The sequence below is a fragment of the Hoplias malabaricus genome, chromosome 5 (genome assembly GCF_029633855.1).
Source record: "Hoplias malabaricus isolate fHopMal1 chromosome 5, fHopMal1.hap1, whole genome shotgun sequence".
NCBI classification, from domain to species: domain Eukaryota; kingdom Metazoa; phylum Chordata; class Actinopteri; order Characiformes; family Erythrinidae; genus Hoplias; species Hoplias malabaricus.
In genome coordinates this window covers 475320-492500 of record NC_089804.1, presented here as the reverse complement: position 1 = coordinate 492500, position 17181 = coordinate 475320, and the positions used below count along the sequence as shown (strand labels likewise).

Genomic DNA, 17181 nt, shown 5'->3' with positions numbered 1-17181 from the left:
CAGGGTTTGCTGTTACTGTGTTTAACACGTGTTCTAGTTGAAATACAGCTGTCTTCACAGAAGCTTATATATGACCTCACAGCGTCTGTGTATTCATCCAGTCCGTCTGTCGCCTCCTCAAACACAGCCCAGTTTGTGGATTCGAAGCAGCCCTGCAGCTTCTCTATATCTCCACTGGTCCACCTCTTCACTGTTGTAATGGCCGGCTTGTTGGTTTTGAGTTTCTGCCGGTACGTGGGAATGAGGTGAACGAGGTTGTGATCGGAGAGCCCGAGAGCGGCGCGCGCAACAGCGCGATAGGCATTCTTGATGCTTGTGTAGCATTTGTCTAGTGTGTTGCCTTCACGTGTAGCGCACGCGATATGTTGCCTGTATTTGGGCATCTCCTTCGTGAGGTTAGCGCTGTTAAAGTCCCCCAGAATGATCAGCAGCGAGTCTGGATGGTCTCTCTCTAGTTCCATTATCTGTTCGGCCAGTTGTCTCTGCGCGTCGCTGGTGCACGCGCTCGGCCTAATGTACACGCCGGCCAGAATGAAGGAGCTGAATTCTCTGGGAGAGTAAAACGGCCGACAGTTAATGAAGAGAGACTCCAGATGAGGAGAGCATAATGTTAACAATACTGTAGTGTCTCTACACCAGCGCTCGTTGATGTAGAAGCAGATTCCTCCTCCCCTGCTCTTCCCGCTACGTTCCACGTCTCTGTCCGCTCTCAGTAGCTGGAAGCCCGGTACGTCCAGCGCACTGTCCGGGATCAGCTCGTTCAGCCAGGTCTCCGTGAAGCAGAGGGCAGAAGCAGAGGAGAAGTCCTTGTTGGTCCGGTGGAGCAGGAGTAGTTCCTCAGTTTTGTTGCTGAGAGATCGGAGGTTGGAGAGGAATAATGATGGTAGAGGTGTGCGAGGCCCGCGCCACCTGAGACGCACGAGCGCGCCCGCGCGTCTGCCCCTTCGTCTGCGACTCCAGCGTCTCCTTGCGAGGCCGAGCAGTGTCAGCGCAGCCGTTGTAAAGATTTCCACACACTCTGAAGGTTTTTGAATAAATTCCGGCATAAAATCAGGAGAAATGTTGTCCCTGGCGGTTAATAACTGTTCTCTGTTCCAGCTGACCAAGTTTGAGGTACAATAGACAACATTAATTAACAAAAACAAACATAACACGGAGGAGCTCGTCACCGTGGCTGCCATCCTCGGCGCCATCTTGACCCAGTAGACTGGAGGTCACTGGAGGTCACCCATCCTCTTCTCGGTGGGCCTTTTGTACAGGGACCGCCAGCTACGTTTAGGGGAAGCATCAGTCGGAACAAACTCAGCCCACCCAGACTCCTTCACATCCCTCAGGCTGCGGTGATGGATTGTTTTAACACAAGCCTGGTACAGGGTCCGCTTGTGTAGAACACTAAAAAATCCAAGAGCAGGGGTGTCTAAAGACAGGAGTGTCCCCTGCCCCTTCTGCCATTCCTCCCGGTCCATGTCCATCACCAGCTAAGGGAACGTGACTTGCTGACTCAGATGTTGTTCCATTTCTACTGTAGTTTCTCCTCCAGCCAGACAGACACCAGACAGGTACGTCACTTCCGGCTGACTACTCGCGTGCTTGATTTGAAATTGTTTGCCGTTTGTCGCTGTTTAAGTCCTCTAGACGTTTATTTACAATCTCTATTGCATATTCTTTGGCATTGCTTATCCTAGTGTGCTGTCTTCATCGTTTCTAACCCACCGTGCTTCTTAACTTCATTTTTTTTCGTACATATTATTTCTCATTCTTTATTTTTTTCTCTTCATGGCGCCTGCCGAGGAACGAGCCCTTTCTGAGCTCGGCGCGGAGCTCGAGCAGCTCGGTCGCCGGATTCAGCGTCTCTTGGAGAAGCAGACGGAGCTCCAGCGGGAGAAGACGAGACTCGAGGCAGCCCGCGACGCCTCCTACGTGGCTGTCGCCTCTCCAGCTCCTCTGCCGCGGCGGTTTGCAGGGGTACCCATCTACACGCATGCACCGGGATGGGAGCGCCAGCGTGGGCGTGGGAAGCCGAGGCCGTCCCCCCCTCCACCGCAGCCAGTCTTCACTTCTGCCAACCGGTTTGAGGTGCTCAGCTCCTGGCCTTCACCTGCTCCAGCGCCGAAGACTAAACAGGACGGTGTTCTTATTATTGGTGATGCAATAGTTAGACATTTAAAAGTGCCGGGGAGTAATGAGTAATGCAACCGTGTCTTGTCTCCCAGGCGCACGTGTCCGACGGCTTCCGTCGGCGCTTCGGCAGCGCGAGGACTTCGGCACCGTCGTTCTCCACGTGGGAACGAACGACATCTCCACCCGCCGCAGCGAGGTCCTGAAGGAGCACTACCGTTCGCTTCTGGATACCGCTCGGAAGAAGACGGATGCTAGGATCATCGTCTCTGGCCCCCTGCCCACCTACCGTCGAGGATGCGAGGCATTTAGCAGGCTCTTCGGGCTCCACTCCTGGCTCCTGGATTGGTGCGGCACTGTCGGCGTGGACTACATCGACAACTGGGAGTGCTTTCGTGAGCGTCCGGCCCTGTATCGTTGGGATGGGCTTCATCCGAGCCGTCTAGGATCCGTAGTTCTCTCTGAGAACATTGAGGTGGTTCTGCGCCGGAACTGACTGGTCATTCCCAGTCACATCAGTCAGGTAGGTAGAATGGATAGCGAGCAGGTAAGTAATATTAAAATTCCTAATGTTCCTCCTGACCATCTCTCTACTGCTAGTATGATGAGTAGCATGTCCATATCACCCACTCTGATTAATGCTAATACATTTTTCAGCATTGAGACTGTGTCTGTTCCCCGCAAAGCTTGTTATCACAAACGCCCAAAAATCAGTTTTAACAACCTAATTAGAATTAACACCAAGGCACTGCAGCGAACGCAATATTTCAGCACTTCCAGCATTAAATTAGGGCTTTTAAATATACGATCTCTAACATCCAAAGCACTCACTGTCTGTGATATTATTACTGATAACAAACTCTATGCATTATGTCTCTGCGAAACATGGGCTAAAGCCAATGAATACATTGCCCTAAATGAGTCCACTCCCCCTGGCTTCAGCTATTACAGTTGCCCACGAACATCTGGTCGTGGTGGTGGTGTAGCCACAATCTATGACCCTACCATTGACACAACACAAAAATCTAGTTATGATACTAAATCCTTTGAAGTACTTACTCTTAAAGTCACTGCATCAAAAAGGCAGCACTCATTTATGCTCATCACAATCTATCGTCCTCCTGGCCCTTATACAGAATTTCTTTGTGAATTTGCTGATTTTCTCTCAAGTGTAGTTATCGTATCAGAAAAGGCCTTAATTGTTGGTGATTTCAATATTCACTTTGAGAAGGACCATGATCCACTTAAAATTGCATTTGAATCAATTTTGGATGCGCTAGGGTTCACTCAGAATGTTACTGGGCCCACTCATCAATGCAAACACACATTGGACCTAGTGTTAACACGGGGCATTGAGATAAAGAATCTATCCAATCTCTCGCTACATGAGACCATCTCTGATCACCATCTAATCACATATGAAATTGCGTTAAACTTTGATATTTGTCCACAACCACGCTATATTAGAAAGCGCACTATAACATCCTCAACAGTTAGTGATTTTATCAACAACCTTCCAGACCTTACCACCATTTCTTTTCCAACTCACCCAAATGACCTTGAGCTCATTACAAACAACCTACAACACTTATTGTGTACAAACCTAGATAGTGTTGCACCAGTCAAGACCAAACAATTTAGAGAGAAAAGGCTTGCTCCATGGTACACTGACAGCACGCGTGCATTAAAACTGGCTGCTCGTAACCATGAACGTAAATGGAGACACACAAAACTAGAATGTTTCCAAATTGCATGGCAGCACAGCCTCACCGACTACAAACATGCCTTATCTAAAGCCAAATCACAGTACATCTCTTCCCTTATAGAAAACAACAAAGACAACCCTAGATTCCTTTTTAGCACTGTATCAAATTTAATTGGAAACAAAAAGGAAATCAACCCCATTGTTCCCTCTGATTTCTGTAGCAATGACTTTATGAGGTTTTTTAATGATAAAATTGATTGCATTCGCCTCAAAATCCAAAATCAGTCCAAAGTCACATCGGCTCCCGTAGATGAACCCCCCGCCAGCTCTGAGGTGCACTTAGACTACTTGAATTCTGTCGATGAAAATGACTTGCTTAGTTTAATTAGCTCATCTAAATCAACTACATGCTTACTGGATCCTGTACCAACACAATTATTTAAACAAATTTTACCTAAAGTCATTAGACCATTGCTCACAATAATAAACTCATCCCTCAACATTGGATATGTACCAAAACCTCTGAAACTAGCGGTAATCAAACCAATTATTAAAAAACCCAATCTTGACCCTCTTGTACTCGCAAACTACAGGCCAATATCAAACCTCCCTTTTATTGCTAAGATTCTAGAAAAAGTCGTGTCACAGCAGTTGTGCTCTTATCTACAAAACAATGACATTCATGACATTTTTCAGTCTGGATTTAGACCAAATCACAGCACAGAAACGGCTCTAACAAGAGTAACTAATAACCTTTCACATGATAAGGGCTATATCTCTATTCTGGTGCTGCTTGACCTTAGTGCAGCATTTGATACCATAGATCATGTGATGCTTCTTGATAGGCTGGAAAATCTGGTAGGAATAAAAGGATCTGCCCTCTCTTGGTTCAGATCTTATTTATCCGATCGTTACCAATTTGTTTATCTGAATAATAAATCCTCTAATCATACTTTAGTTAAATATGGTGTTCCACAAGGATCAGTGCTTGGCCCTGTATTGTTCACACTCTACATGCTGCCACTGGGTCGACTAATCCGTAAGCATGGGATTCAATTCCACTGTTATGCTGATGACACACAACTGTATATATCAGCCAAACCCAATGATGTTGCTTGTCTACATAAAATAACAGAATGTCTAACTGAAATTAAAGACTGGATGATGCAAAACTTTCTCATGTTAAATTCTGATAAAACTGAGGTCTTGTTACTAGGTAAAGATACTCAGATACATTCACTCAGAAATGCTGCTATTGATAATTCAACAGTAAAACACAATGCCATCATTAAAAACTTAGGGGTAGCCTTTGATTCGACTCTCACATTTGATACCCACATATCCAATACAGTCAAAACCGCCTTCTTCCACCTACGCAATATTGCCAAAGTTCGGCATATTTTATCATTAAAAGATGCAGAGAAACTAGTGCATGCTTTTATAACTTCACGTCTAGACTACTACAATGCTCCTGGCAGGGAGCTCGTGCAAAACGTTACACAAGCTTCAGTTAGTTCAAAATGCAGCAGCCAGGGTGCTCACTAGAGCTAGAAAATTCGAACATATCACCCCAGTTCTCTCGTCCATACACTGGCTACCTGTAAAATTTCGCATTGACTATAAAATACTCCTCTTAGCTTATAAATCTCTAAATGGTTTAGGCCCGCAGTATCTTATTGAACTTCTCATACCTTATCGCCCGTCACGTACACTTCGTTCACAGGATGCCCATCTACTCTTTGTTCCTCGCATTAAGAAAAACACAGCAGGAGGAAGAGCCTATTCTCACAAAGCTCCTCAACTCTGGAATAGCCTTCCGGTTACTGTTCGGGGCTCAGACACACTCTCAATCTTTAAATCTAGATTAAAAACCTACCTTTTCAAACAAGCTTTTGGTTAATCACTCACCTTCAGGTTACTCCTTCTATATTGGTGTTCGGGCTGGTTTTCATATTATCACTGTTCTGTATTAATCCTGTCATATCACCATAGCTACAGCATTCTTAGTTAGCTTTGTAGTAACCGCCAACACGCTGTCTGTCGCTGGGTTCTCTTGCCTGACCAGTGGAAGCTTTTTTCGCAGGACAAATTTCCCCGTTCTTTACCATGAACCTACTAACCTCTGTATTTTTATTTGTTCCCTTTGTCTGGCTTTCTTTCTCCTGTCTCTCTCTCATGCTTTGAGATGTCCTGCTGCTCTCCAGGTGTTGCCCTGATCCAGCCCGTGTCCTGTACAAGATCCTGGCCTTGTCTCATCTACACTATCATGCTTGGCCATGTTGTTTTATCTCAGATTAACTCTGCACCTAATTTTAACTCACACTGAATCCCTGATCACCTCCTCCTTCATCAGACTCATACATCACTAATATCATCATCCTCACCATTTTCATTTCTGCTTCTCCATCATCACTAATATACTACATTTATATTACTATAACCCCTTCATCGGTCATTTCACTTTTACTTCTGTTCTCTGTTGTGTCTCCGGTGTCGACCCGAGGAGGATGGGTTCCCCGTATGAGTCTTGGTTCCTTCCAAGGTTTCTTCCTCGTGTGCTGAGGGAGTTTTTCCTTGCCACTGTTGCCCCTGGCTTGCTCATAGGAGGGTGGGCCCGGATCTCTGTAAAGCTGCTTTGTGACGACTTTTTGTTGTGAAAAGCGCTTTATAAATAAAATTTGATTGATTGATTGAGGGGTGGCGTCCAGGTACTCACAGGCAGCAGCAGAGAGGTCAGCCCTCAGCCGGTCCAGCAGCTGCTGAGCTAACCGCACCAATCTCAGACCGACCATCTCAGTCAACCGCTCCGCAGGCACCCAGTCCACACCCACGGACCTTAACAAGTCCACTTTCCAGCAGGGCAGTCCTCAAAGCTCCTGAGACCAGTTGCAACGAAGGAAAAGAGGCGTTGTGGAACACTGAAGGCACTGTGGAATTGTCCCTTGAAAAAGAGAACAGACGCCAAGCCTCCAGTGCTGCTGTGTAAAATGGAGTCAACCCTCTCAAATCCACCCCTTCCAGCAGAAGGGAGAACAGGTGCCAGTCCAGCCCCATACCAACAGTGCGCCGCAATAGAGCACAGGGCACGATCTTCCAGCCCCGCTGTCCTCCGTACAGCAACCGCTGCACAGCCTGCAGATGCAAGATTGCAATTCTGGACTGGATGTCGATAAATCCCTGTCCCCCCTCTTGCACAGGCAGAGACAGGACGGCAGCTCTGAGCAAGTGTTGTCCAGACAAGAAAAAGTTCACCAGTATTTTCTGGATGTCATTGATCAGTTGTCTAGGTGGGTTGAGAACAGTGAACCTGTGCCACAAAGCTGACACAATGAGGTTGTTCACAACCAACACTCGACCCCTGTATGATAACTGGGGGAGCATCCAGGATCATGAAGGCAACCTGGCACAAACTTTCTCCACAACACCTTCCCAGTTCATTACTATTGCCTCTTCAGTGCCCAGCCAATCCCCTAAAAATGTAACGCCATGCCTGCTCCACTGAACCCCTGGGAGTGATGGCAACATACTGTTCCAACTCAGAGAGCCACACCACAAAGCCTCAGTCTTGTCCCAGTAAAGTTTAGCAGAGGTGGCCTTGCTGTAAACTTGCAGTGTGTCTTGCAGGGACACAAAATCCTGGTCACTTTTTTTTACTATAACTGTGATGTCATCAGCATAGGCAGAGACTTTATATAAAACGTTCATAATATTTAAACCTGACAGTCTTTTCCTAATTAAAATCAGAAGTTTCACCCAGGACATAAAACCATCCCCAAAACCAAAAGCATGTAGAGCAGTAAAAAGATAATCATGATCTACACGATCAAATGCCTTTTCCTTGTCCAAGGATAAAAAGCCAAACTCTAAATGAAACATCTTTGCAAAGTCACATAAGTCCCTAATTAAAAACAGATTGTCATAGATGCAGCGTCGAGGCACACAGTAAGACTGGTACAATCACACTTAAAACACCTTTGAGTCTGTTTGCTATACAGCGGGAGAGTATCTTATAGTCCGAACACAAGAGTGAAACAGGTCTCCAGTTCTTTAAAAGGCAGAGGTCTCCCTTCTTCGGAAGGAGGGATAAAATGGCGCGCTGACAGCTACGTGGCATCGAGGCCAGCCAGCAGAACCTCATATAAGTCCCTCCCGCAAATCCCCCAGAAAGCCTTGTAGAAGTCCACTGGCAGACCACTGAAACCAGGCGCTCTCCCAGACGAGAGCTGAGTTACAGCTGCAGTGAGCTCCTCAAACGTCAAAGTTGCATCCAAGACCTGCTTGTGTTGATCATCGAGTTGAGGGAGATCTTCGAGCAGGGTCCTGGAGCACTGCTGATCCCGAGCGCCTGCTGTGTACAGTTCGGAATAAAAGTCCACAGCCATTCTCCTCACCTCCACCGGGTCTGCAGTGACGGTTCCCTCAGCTTTACGGACACACACCAGTGATTTATGTTGATGAGAAGGTTTCTCTAGATTAAAAAAGAAGGCAGTAGGAGCATCCATGTCCCGCGCCGACATGAACCTGGACCGCACCGGAGCTCCCTTTGCCTTCTCCTTTAAAATATCACTCAGTTCCTGTAACTTTGCTGTGAGATCCGCCCGAAGATCCAGTGAATTCTGAAGAATCATGATGTTATGTATTTTAGAGATGTCCTGTTCCAGTTTTCTCACTGCCACCCTCAGTTTGGAGGTGGAATAAGCGGTGAAGTCCTGACAAAAGGCTTTAATTTGGGCCTTCCCCACTTCCCACCATTGCATAAGGTTCACATAATCACCTTTTTTACCGACCCACTCTCCCCAAAACAATTAAAAATGATCACAAAATGCTAAAAGTGTCTTATTAAAATACCACATTGGGCTGCCAGAGGTCTGAGGAGCAACAGAAAAGACCACAGTACATAAATGATGATCAGAAAAAGAGGTGGGCTGAATGGTAGACTGAGTGATCATATTCCGAGCACCATCAGAAATATAAAAACGGTCCAAACGGGCCGCATACACATCCCCTTCAAAACCCCTAACCCAGGAGTACTGTTTGACAGAAGGGTGTTTTTCCCTCCAAACATCAACTAAATTAAAACCAGATAAAACAGTGGCCAAAGTCTGAGCGGACTGAGGATGAGGCTCTTCACTGTTTCTATCGTTAACAAAATCCAAGGTGCAGTTCCAATCCTCTCCTAGCACAACAGTGCCGTCTGAAGGTAGGGACTGCAGTAACTGCTCCAGCCTCACAAACAGCTCACCTCTTTCTGCACCTCTGTTTGGGGCATACACATTAATAAAAATAAACACATGATCACCGAGTCTGGCTTTAAGCATGAGAAGTCGTCCAGCCACAATTTCATCGACTTTGGATTATCGATAACACTAGTGTTTAAGCTGAAGGTGTGAACACTCAGAAAAACCCAACACCAGAGTTAAAAAGTAACTATGAAAAAGGAAAGAGAGCACAAACTCAACGCCACACACACTACCGCTCTTACACACTCACAAATGCTCCGCCCACTCCCAGCATGCAGAGAGAGAGAGAATCAGAGAGAGAGAGAGAAAGTCAGAGAGAGAGAGAGAGAGAGAGAGAAAGTCAGAGAGAGCGATAGAGAGAATATCAGAGAGAGAACAATAGAGAGAATATCAAAGAGAGAACGATAGAGAGAATATCAGAGAGAGAGCGATAGAGAGAATATCAGAGAGAGAGAAAGAGAAAGTCAGAGAGAGCAATAGAGAGAATATCAGAGAGAGAGAGAGAAAGAGAAAATAAGGTGTGTCACTTCATCATCAGCCCCTGATCAGAACCATGAGTATTTTTCCCAAAATGTTTGCAGCCTCCTACTGAAGAACATCCTTAAAAGGAGGAGTGTTTAAAGGAGCACTTCGTAAATAATGCAATACTTCTTCTGACCCATTAATAACTCACTAAGTACTTCTTGATGGTCACGTGCCACAAAAACAAGGAAAAGACAAATTCATGAAAACCAATATTTATTCATGAAAATGTAACTTTGTTCCATACATTACCCCCACCACCCCCCACCACCCCCAGCTGCAGAGAGAACAGTCCAGTCCCAGTCCCCCAGCGCCCCACAGTTGAGCACATGACACTGCACAAGAATATGTTTCCAAATCTGAAAGGTTCAAGTCTGATCAAATGTGTTAGTTTAATCAAAGAAGTTTCCTAAGGCTGCTCCCTGTGCTGAAAATCTTTAGTTTGGTGTGTGTGTGTGTGTACCTATGGGCAGAGATGTCGTGTGTGTGTGTGTGTGTGTGTGTGTGTGTGTGTGTGTGTATGTGTGTGTGTGTGTATGTGTGTGTGTGTGTGTGTGTGTGTGTACTTACGTGTGAGAAAGTTGTCCAGAACCTGAACGTAGTTGTCCCAGCTCTCTGTGTTCATCACGTTATACACAATCTCCATACTGTCTCCTTTAGGTCTGATCATCAACCCTACACACACACACAGACACACATCACAAACACACATATCATAAACTTTAACACACACTCTAACTGTCCCCTCACTGTCCTCTAACAGTCCTCTGTCTCCTCACTGTCCTCTAATAGTCCCCTCACTGTCCTCTAACTGTCCCCTCATTGTCCTCTGTCTCCTCACTGTCCTCTAACAGTCCCCTCACTGTCTTCTAACAGTCCTCTGTCTCCTCACTGTCCTCTAACAGTCCCCTCACTGTCTTCTAACAGTCATCTGTCTCCTCACTGTCCTCTAACAGTCCTGTCTCCTCACTGTCCTCTAACAGTCCCCTCACTGTCGTCTAACAGTCCTCTGTCTCCTCACTGTCTTCTAACAGTCCTCTGTCTCCTCACTGTCTTCTAACTGTCTCCTCACTATCCTTTAACAGACCCCTCACTGTCTTCTAACTGTCTCCTCACTGTCCTCTGTCACCTCACTGTCCTTTAACAGACCCCTCACTGTCCTCTAACTGTCTCCTCACTGTCCTTTAACAGACCCCTCATTGTCCTCTGTCTCCTCACTGTCCTCTAACAGACCCCTCACTGTCTTCTAACAGTCCCCTCACTGTCCTCTAACTATCTCCTCACTGTCCTCTGTCTCCTCACTGTCCTCTAACCATCCCCTCAGTCCTCTAACAGTCCCCTCAGTCCTCTAACAGTCCCCTTACTGTCCTCTGTCTCATCACTGTCCTCTAACTGTACCCTCTCTGTTCTCTAACTCCCCTCACTTTCATCTAACAGTACCCTGACTGTCCCCTAACTGTCTCCTCACTGTCCTCTGTCTCCTCGGTGTCCTCTAACTGTCTCCTCTCTGTCCTCTGTCTCCTCATAGTCCTCTAACTGTTACCTCACTGTCCTCTGTCCCCTCACTGTCCTCTAATTGTCCCCTCACTGTCCTCTAACTGTCCCCTCACTAACCTCTAAATGTCCCTTCACTGTCCACTGTCTCCTTAATGTCCTCTGCCCCCTCACTCTCCTCAAACTGTCCCCTCACTCTCCTCAAACTGTCCCTTACTGTCCTCTAACTGTCTCTTCACTGTCCTCTAACAGTCTCCTCACCGTCCTCTGTCTCCTCACTGTCCTCTAACAGTCCCCTCACTGTCCTCTAACAGTCCTGTCTCCTCACTGTCCTCTAACAGACCCCTCATTGTCCTCTAACTGTTCCCTCACTGTCCTCTAACCATCTCCTCACTATCCTCTGTCTCCTCAGTGTCCTCTAACTGTCCTGTCTCCTCACTGTCATCTGTCTCCTTACTGTCCTGTCTCCTCACTATCCTCTAACTGTATCCTCAGTGTCAACTAACTGTCCCCTCACTGTCCTCTAGCTGTCTCCTCAGTGTCCTGTCTCCTCACTGTCCTCTAACTGTCCCCTCACTGTCCTCTAACAGTACCCTGACTGTCCTCTAACTGTCTCCTGACTGTCCTCTAACTGTCTTCTCACTGTCCTCTGTCTCCTGACTGTCCTCTAACTGTACCCTCACTGTCTTCTAACTGTCCCCTGACTGTCCTCTAACTGTCTCCTCACTGTCCTCTAATTGTCTTCTCATTGTCCTCTGTCTCCTGACTGTCTTCAAACTGTCCCCTCACTGTCCTCTGTCTCCTCACTGTCCACTCACTTTCCTCTGTCTCCTCAGTGTCCTCTAACTGTCTCCTCTCTGTCCTGTCTTCTCTCTGTCATCTATCTTCTGACTGTCCTCAAACTGTCCCCTCACTGTCCTCCGTCTCATCACAGTCCTCTAACTGTTACCTCACTGTCCTCCGTCCCCTCACTGTCCTCTAATTGTCTCCTCGCTGTCCTCTAACTGTCCCCTAACTAACCTCTAAATGTCCCTTCACTGTCCTGTCTCCTTAATGTCCTCTGTCCCCTCACTCTCCTCAAACTGTCCCCTCTAACTGTCTCCTCACTGTCCTCTAACTGTCTCCTCACTGTCCTCTAACACTCTCCTCACTGTCCTCTGTCTCCTCACTGTCCTCTAACTGTCTTCTCACTGTCCTCTAACTGTCTTCTCACTGTCCTCTGTCTCCTCACTGTCCTCTAACACTCTCCTCACTGTCCTCTGTCTCCTCACTGTCCTCTAACTGTCTTCTCACTGTCCTCTAACTGTCTTCTCACTGTCCTCTGTCTCCTCACTGTCCTCTAACAGTACCCTAACTGTCCTCTATCTCCTCACTGTCCTCTAACAGTCCCCTCACTGTCCTCTAACAGTCCCCTCACTGTCTTCTAACTGTCCCCTCACTAACCTCTAAATGTCCCTTCACTGTCCTCTGTCTCCTTAATGTCCTCTGCCCCCTCACTCTCCTCAAACTGTCCCCTCACTCTCCTCAAACTGTCCCCTCACTCTCCTCAAACTGTCTCTTCACTGTCCTCTAACAGTCTCCTCACCGTCCTCTGTCTCCTCACTGTCCTCTAACTGTCTTCTCACTGTCCTCTGTCTCCTCACTGTCCTCTAAAAGTCCTGTCTCCTCACTGTCCTCTAACCATCTCCTCACTATCCTCTGTCTCCTCAGTGTCCTCTAACTGTCTCCTCACTATCCTTTAACAGAGCCCTCACTGTCTTCTAACTGTCTCCTCACTGTCCTCTGTCACCTCACTGTCCTTTAACAGACCCCTCATTGTCCTCTGTCTCCTCACTGTCCTCTAACAGACCCCTCACTGTCTTCTAACAGTCCCCTCACTGTCCTCTAACAGTCCTCTAACTGTTCCCTCACTGTCCTCTAACAGTCATCTGTCTCCTCACTGTCCACTCACTGTCTTCTAACTGTCTCCTCACTGTCCTCTGTCACCTCACTGTCCTTTAACAGACCCCTCACTGTCCTCTAACTGTCTCCTCACTATCCTTTAACAGAGCCCTCACTGTCTTCTAACTGTCTCCTCACTGTCCTCTGTCACCTCACTGTCCTTTAACAGACCCCTCATTGTCCTCTGTCTCCTCACTGTCCTCTGTCTCCTCACTGTCCTCTAACCATCCCCTCACTGTCATCTAACAGTACCCTGACTGTCCCCTAACTATCTCCTCACTGTCCTCTGTCTCCTCAGTGTCCTCTAACTGTCTCCTCTCTGTCCTCTGTCTCCTCATAGTCCTCTAACTGTTACCTCACTGTCCTCTGTCCCCTCACTGTCCTCTAACAGTCTCCTCACTGTCCTCTGTCTCCTCACTGTCCTCTAAAAGTCCTGTCTCCTCACTGTCCTCTAACAGTCCCCTCACTGTCCTCTAACAGTCCTGTCCCCTCACTAACCTCTAAATGTCCCTTCACTGTCCTCTGTCTCCTTAATGTCCTCTGCCCCCTCACTCTCCTCAAACTGTCCCCACACTCTCCTCAAACTGTCCCCTCACTCTCCTCAAACTGTCTCTTCACTGTCCTCTAACAGTCTCCTCACCGTCCTCTGTCTCCTCACTGTCCTCTAACTGTCTTCTCACTGTCCTCTGTCTCCTCACTGTCATCTAAAAGTCCTGTCTCCTCACTGTCCTCTAACAGTCCCCTCACTGTCCTCTAACAGTCCTGTCTCCTCACTGTCCTCTAACAGACCCCTCATTGTCCTCTAACTGTCACCTCACTGTCCTCTAACCATCTCCTCACTATCCTCTGTCTCCTCAGTGTCCTCTAACTGTCCTGTCTCCTCACTGTCATCTGTGTCCTTACTGTCCTGTCTCCTCACTATCCTCTAACTGTATCCTCAGTGTCAACTAAATGTCCCCTCACTGTCCTCTAGCTGTCTCCTCAGTGTCCTGTCTCCTCACTGTCCTCTAACTGTCCCCTCACTGTCCTCTAACAGTACCCTGACTGTCCTGTCTCCTGACTGTCCTCTAACTGTCTTCTCACTGTCCTGTCTCCTGACTGTCCTCTAACTGTACCCTCACTATCTTCTAACTGTCCCCTCACTGTCCTCTAACAGTACCCTGACTGTCCTCTAACAGTACCCTGACTGTCCTGTCTCCTCACTGTCCTCTAATTGTCTTCTCATTGTCCTCTGTCTCCTGACTGTCTTCAAACTGTCCCCTCACTGTCCTCTGTCTCCTCACTCTCCACTCACTTTTCTCTGTCTCCTCAGTGTCCTCTAACTGTCTCCTCTCTGTCCTGTCTTCTCTCTGTCATCTATCTTCTGACTGTCCTCAAACTGTCCCCTCACTGTCCTCTGTCTCATCACAGTCCTCTAACTGTTACCTCACTGTCCTCTGTCCCCTCACTGTCCTCTGTCCCCTCACTGTCCTCTAATTGTCTCCTCGCTGTCCTCTAACTGTCCCCTCACTAACCTCTAAATGTCCCTTCACTGTCCTGTTTCCTTAATGTCCTCTGTCTCTTCACTGTCCTCTAACTGTCTTCTCACTGTCCTCTGTCTCCTCACTGTCCTCTAACAGTACCCTCACTGTCCTCTGTCTCCTCACTGTCCTCTAACAGTCCCCTCACTGTCCTCTAACAGTACCCTCACTGTCCTCTGTCTCCTCACTGTCCTCTAACACTCTCCTCACTGTCCTCTGTCTCCTCATTGTCCTCTAACTGTCTTCTCACTGTCCTCTAACTGTCTTCTCACTGTCCTCTGTCTCCTCACTGTCCTCTAACAGTACCCTCACTGTCCTCTGTCTCCTCACTGTCCTCTAACAGTCCCCTCACTGTCCTCTGTCTCCTCACTGTCCTCTAACAGTGCCCTCACTGGCCTCTAACAGTCCTGTCTCCTCACCGTCTTCTAACAGACCCCTCACTGTCCTCTAACTGTCCCCTCACTGTCCTCTAACCATCTCCTCACTATCCTGTCTCCTCAGTGTCCTTTAACTGTCCTGTCTCCTCATTGTTGTCTGTCTCCTTACTGTCCTGTCTCCTCACTATCCTCTAACTGTCTCCTCAGTGTCAACTAACTGTCCCCTCACTGTCCTCTAGCTGTCTCCTCAGTGTCCTGTCTCCTCACTGTCCTCTTAACGTCTCCTCACTCTCCTCTGTCTCCTCAATGTCCTCTAACTGTCCTGTCTCCTCACTGTCATCTGTCTCTTTACTGTCCTCTAACTGTTACCTCACTGTCCCTTTACTGTCACCTCACTATCCTCTAACTGTCCCCTAGCTGTCTCCTCACTGTCCGCTAACTTTCCCCTCACTGTCCTCTAACTGTCACCTCACTATCCTCTAACTGTCCCTTCACTGTTCTCTGTCTCCTTAATGTCCTCTAACAGTCCCCTCACTGTCCTCTAACTGTCCCCTCACTGTCCTCTAACGGTCTGTTTTGTATGGGACTCGTGGGTTTGAATGAAAAGGGATGGATGTCCTTGTCAGAGAAATGGGTCTGAGGGGGGGGTACATTGAGGTCATACCTGGAGTGGCCAGACGGTCCTGCCAAGTGGGCTTATAATCATCCAGCGTCAGCAGCATGACGTACATTGTGAGACAGAACATTCCAGCAAGGAACGTGTAGAACACCAGGTAGAACAACAGAATCAACCCTGCACAGAGAGAGAGAGAGAGAGAGAGAGAGAGAGAGAAAGAGAGAGAGAGAGAGAGAGAGGTGTTGTTAGAGGTGGGCGATACTGGGAATTTTGGTATCAATCCAATACCAAGGAAATACAGAGCCAGTATTGCTGATATCGATACCGATACTGGTAGTCTTCGCCACGTGCCAGTGCAGCAGCAAAAGCAGTGCTGCACTGCGCTGAGTCACTCACAGACTTTAGCGGGGAGCAGCGGGACAGAAAAAAAGCTTGAGCATTGACCTTTTTACACGAGTATTGATCAATACCAATGCCAGCATTGGTATCGATATTATTGATATTTGGATCGATCCGCCCACCTCTAATTGTTGTCCCTAGCCGAGTGCAGCATGTCTCCAGAGGGTGTCTCCAGAGCTCTGGGTGTCTATCATGTCCACATGTCTCACTGTAGAATGTTTCACCCCCAAGGTCCAGCTCATGTGACCATTGTGATCACTGTGTACCATCTCTGGGCATGAGGAGGTGGACCCAGGCATGAGCTGTTGGACTGGAGCATGAGGAGATGGAGCCAGGCATGAGGAGGGTGCCTGTGGGGCCATACGGGGTAGAGCGTAAAAGTGAGGCCAGTGCTCTGATACTCTGATACAGTAAACAAACACAGCGGCACAGGGGTTACTCAAAGGAGTTGGGTGACATTCGTGCTCAGGCACAGTACGAGGAACTGCAGTGTGATACCCCCTCTAACACAGCCCCATCTGCAGACCTCAGCCCTTTGATACTACCCACCAATGACACTTCACTACCAGCCTGCACCAGCTCTTCTTCTACACCTGCATGTGTGGGAGTGAGACCTAGTTTCTCCTTCATGTTGCCCTCCGTTAAAGTCTCTCCTCCACTTCATCTCTCCATCATGACACTGAGCAAATATCAGAACAGTCACTCACTAATCCTCTTTATAACCAAACTTCTCTCTTTCTTTCTTTGTGACACACACTAACACTGACACACACTGACACTGACACACACTAACACTGACACAACCTAACACTGACACACCCTGACACTGACACACACTAACACAGACATTGACACACACTAACACTGACTGATACTGACACACACTAACACTGACTGACACTGAAACACATTAACACTGACACACACTAACACAGACACTGACACACACTAACACTGCCACTGACACGCACTAACACAGACACTGACACACACTGACACTGACACACACTAACACCGACACTGACACACACTAACATTGACACTGATACACACTGACACACACTAACACTGACACTAACACAAACTAACACTGACACACCCTGACACTGACACACACTAACACTGACACACACTAACACTGACACTGACACACACTAACACAGACACTGACACACACTAACATTGACACTGATACACACTGATACTGACACACACTAACACTGACACAAACTAACACTGACACACCCTG

The 17181-nt window shown here is 47.6% G+C and overlaps 1 protein-coding gene across 1 annotated transcript in view; it reads right to left on the bottom strand.

The window, feature by feature from the left end:
• Positions 1–17181, bottom strand: part of atp1b2a (ATPase Na+/K+ transporting subunit beta 2a) — a 70228-nt gene that overhangs the window by 42790 nt on the left and 10257 nt on the right. Inside the window, exons 2-3 of the mRNA XM_066671081.1 lie at positions 15582–15710; positions 10156–10260 (exon numbers count right to left, since the gene is read on the bottom strand). Of these exons, the coding sequence (XP_066527178.1) occupies positions 10156–10260; positions 15582–15710 (234 nt within the window). The remainder of the gene's footprint in view (positions 1–10155; positions 10261–15581; positions 15711–17181) is intronic.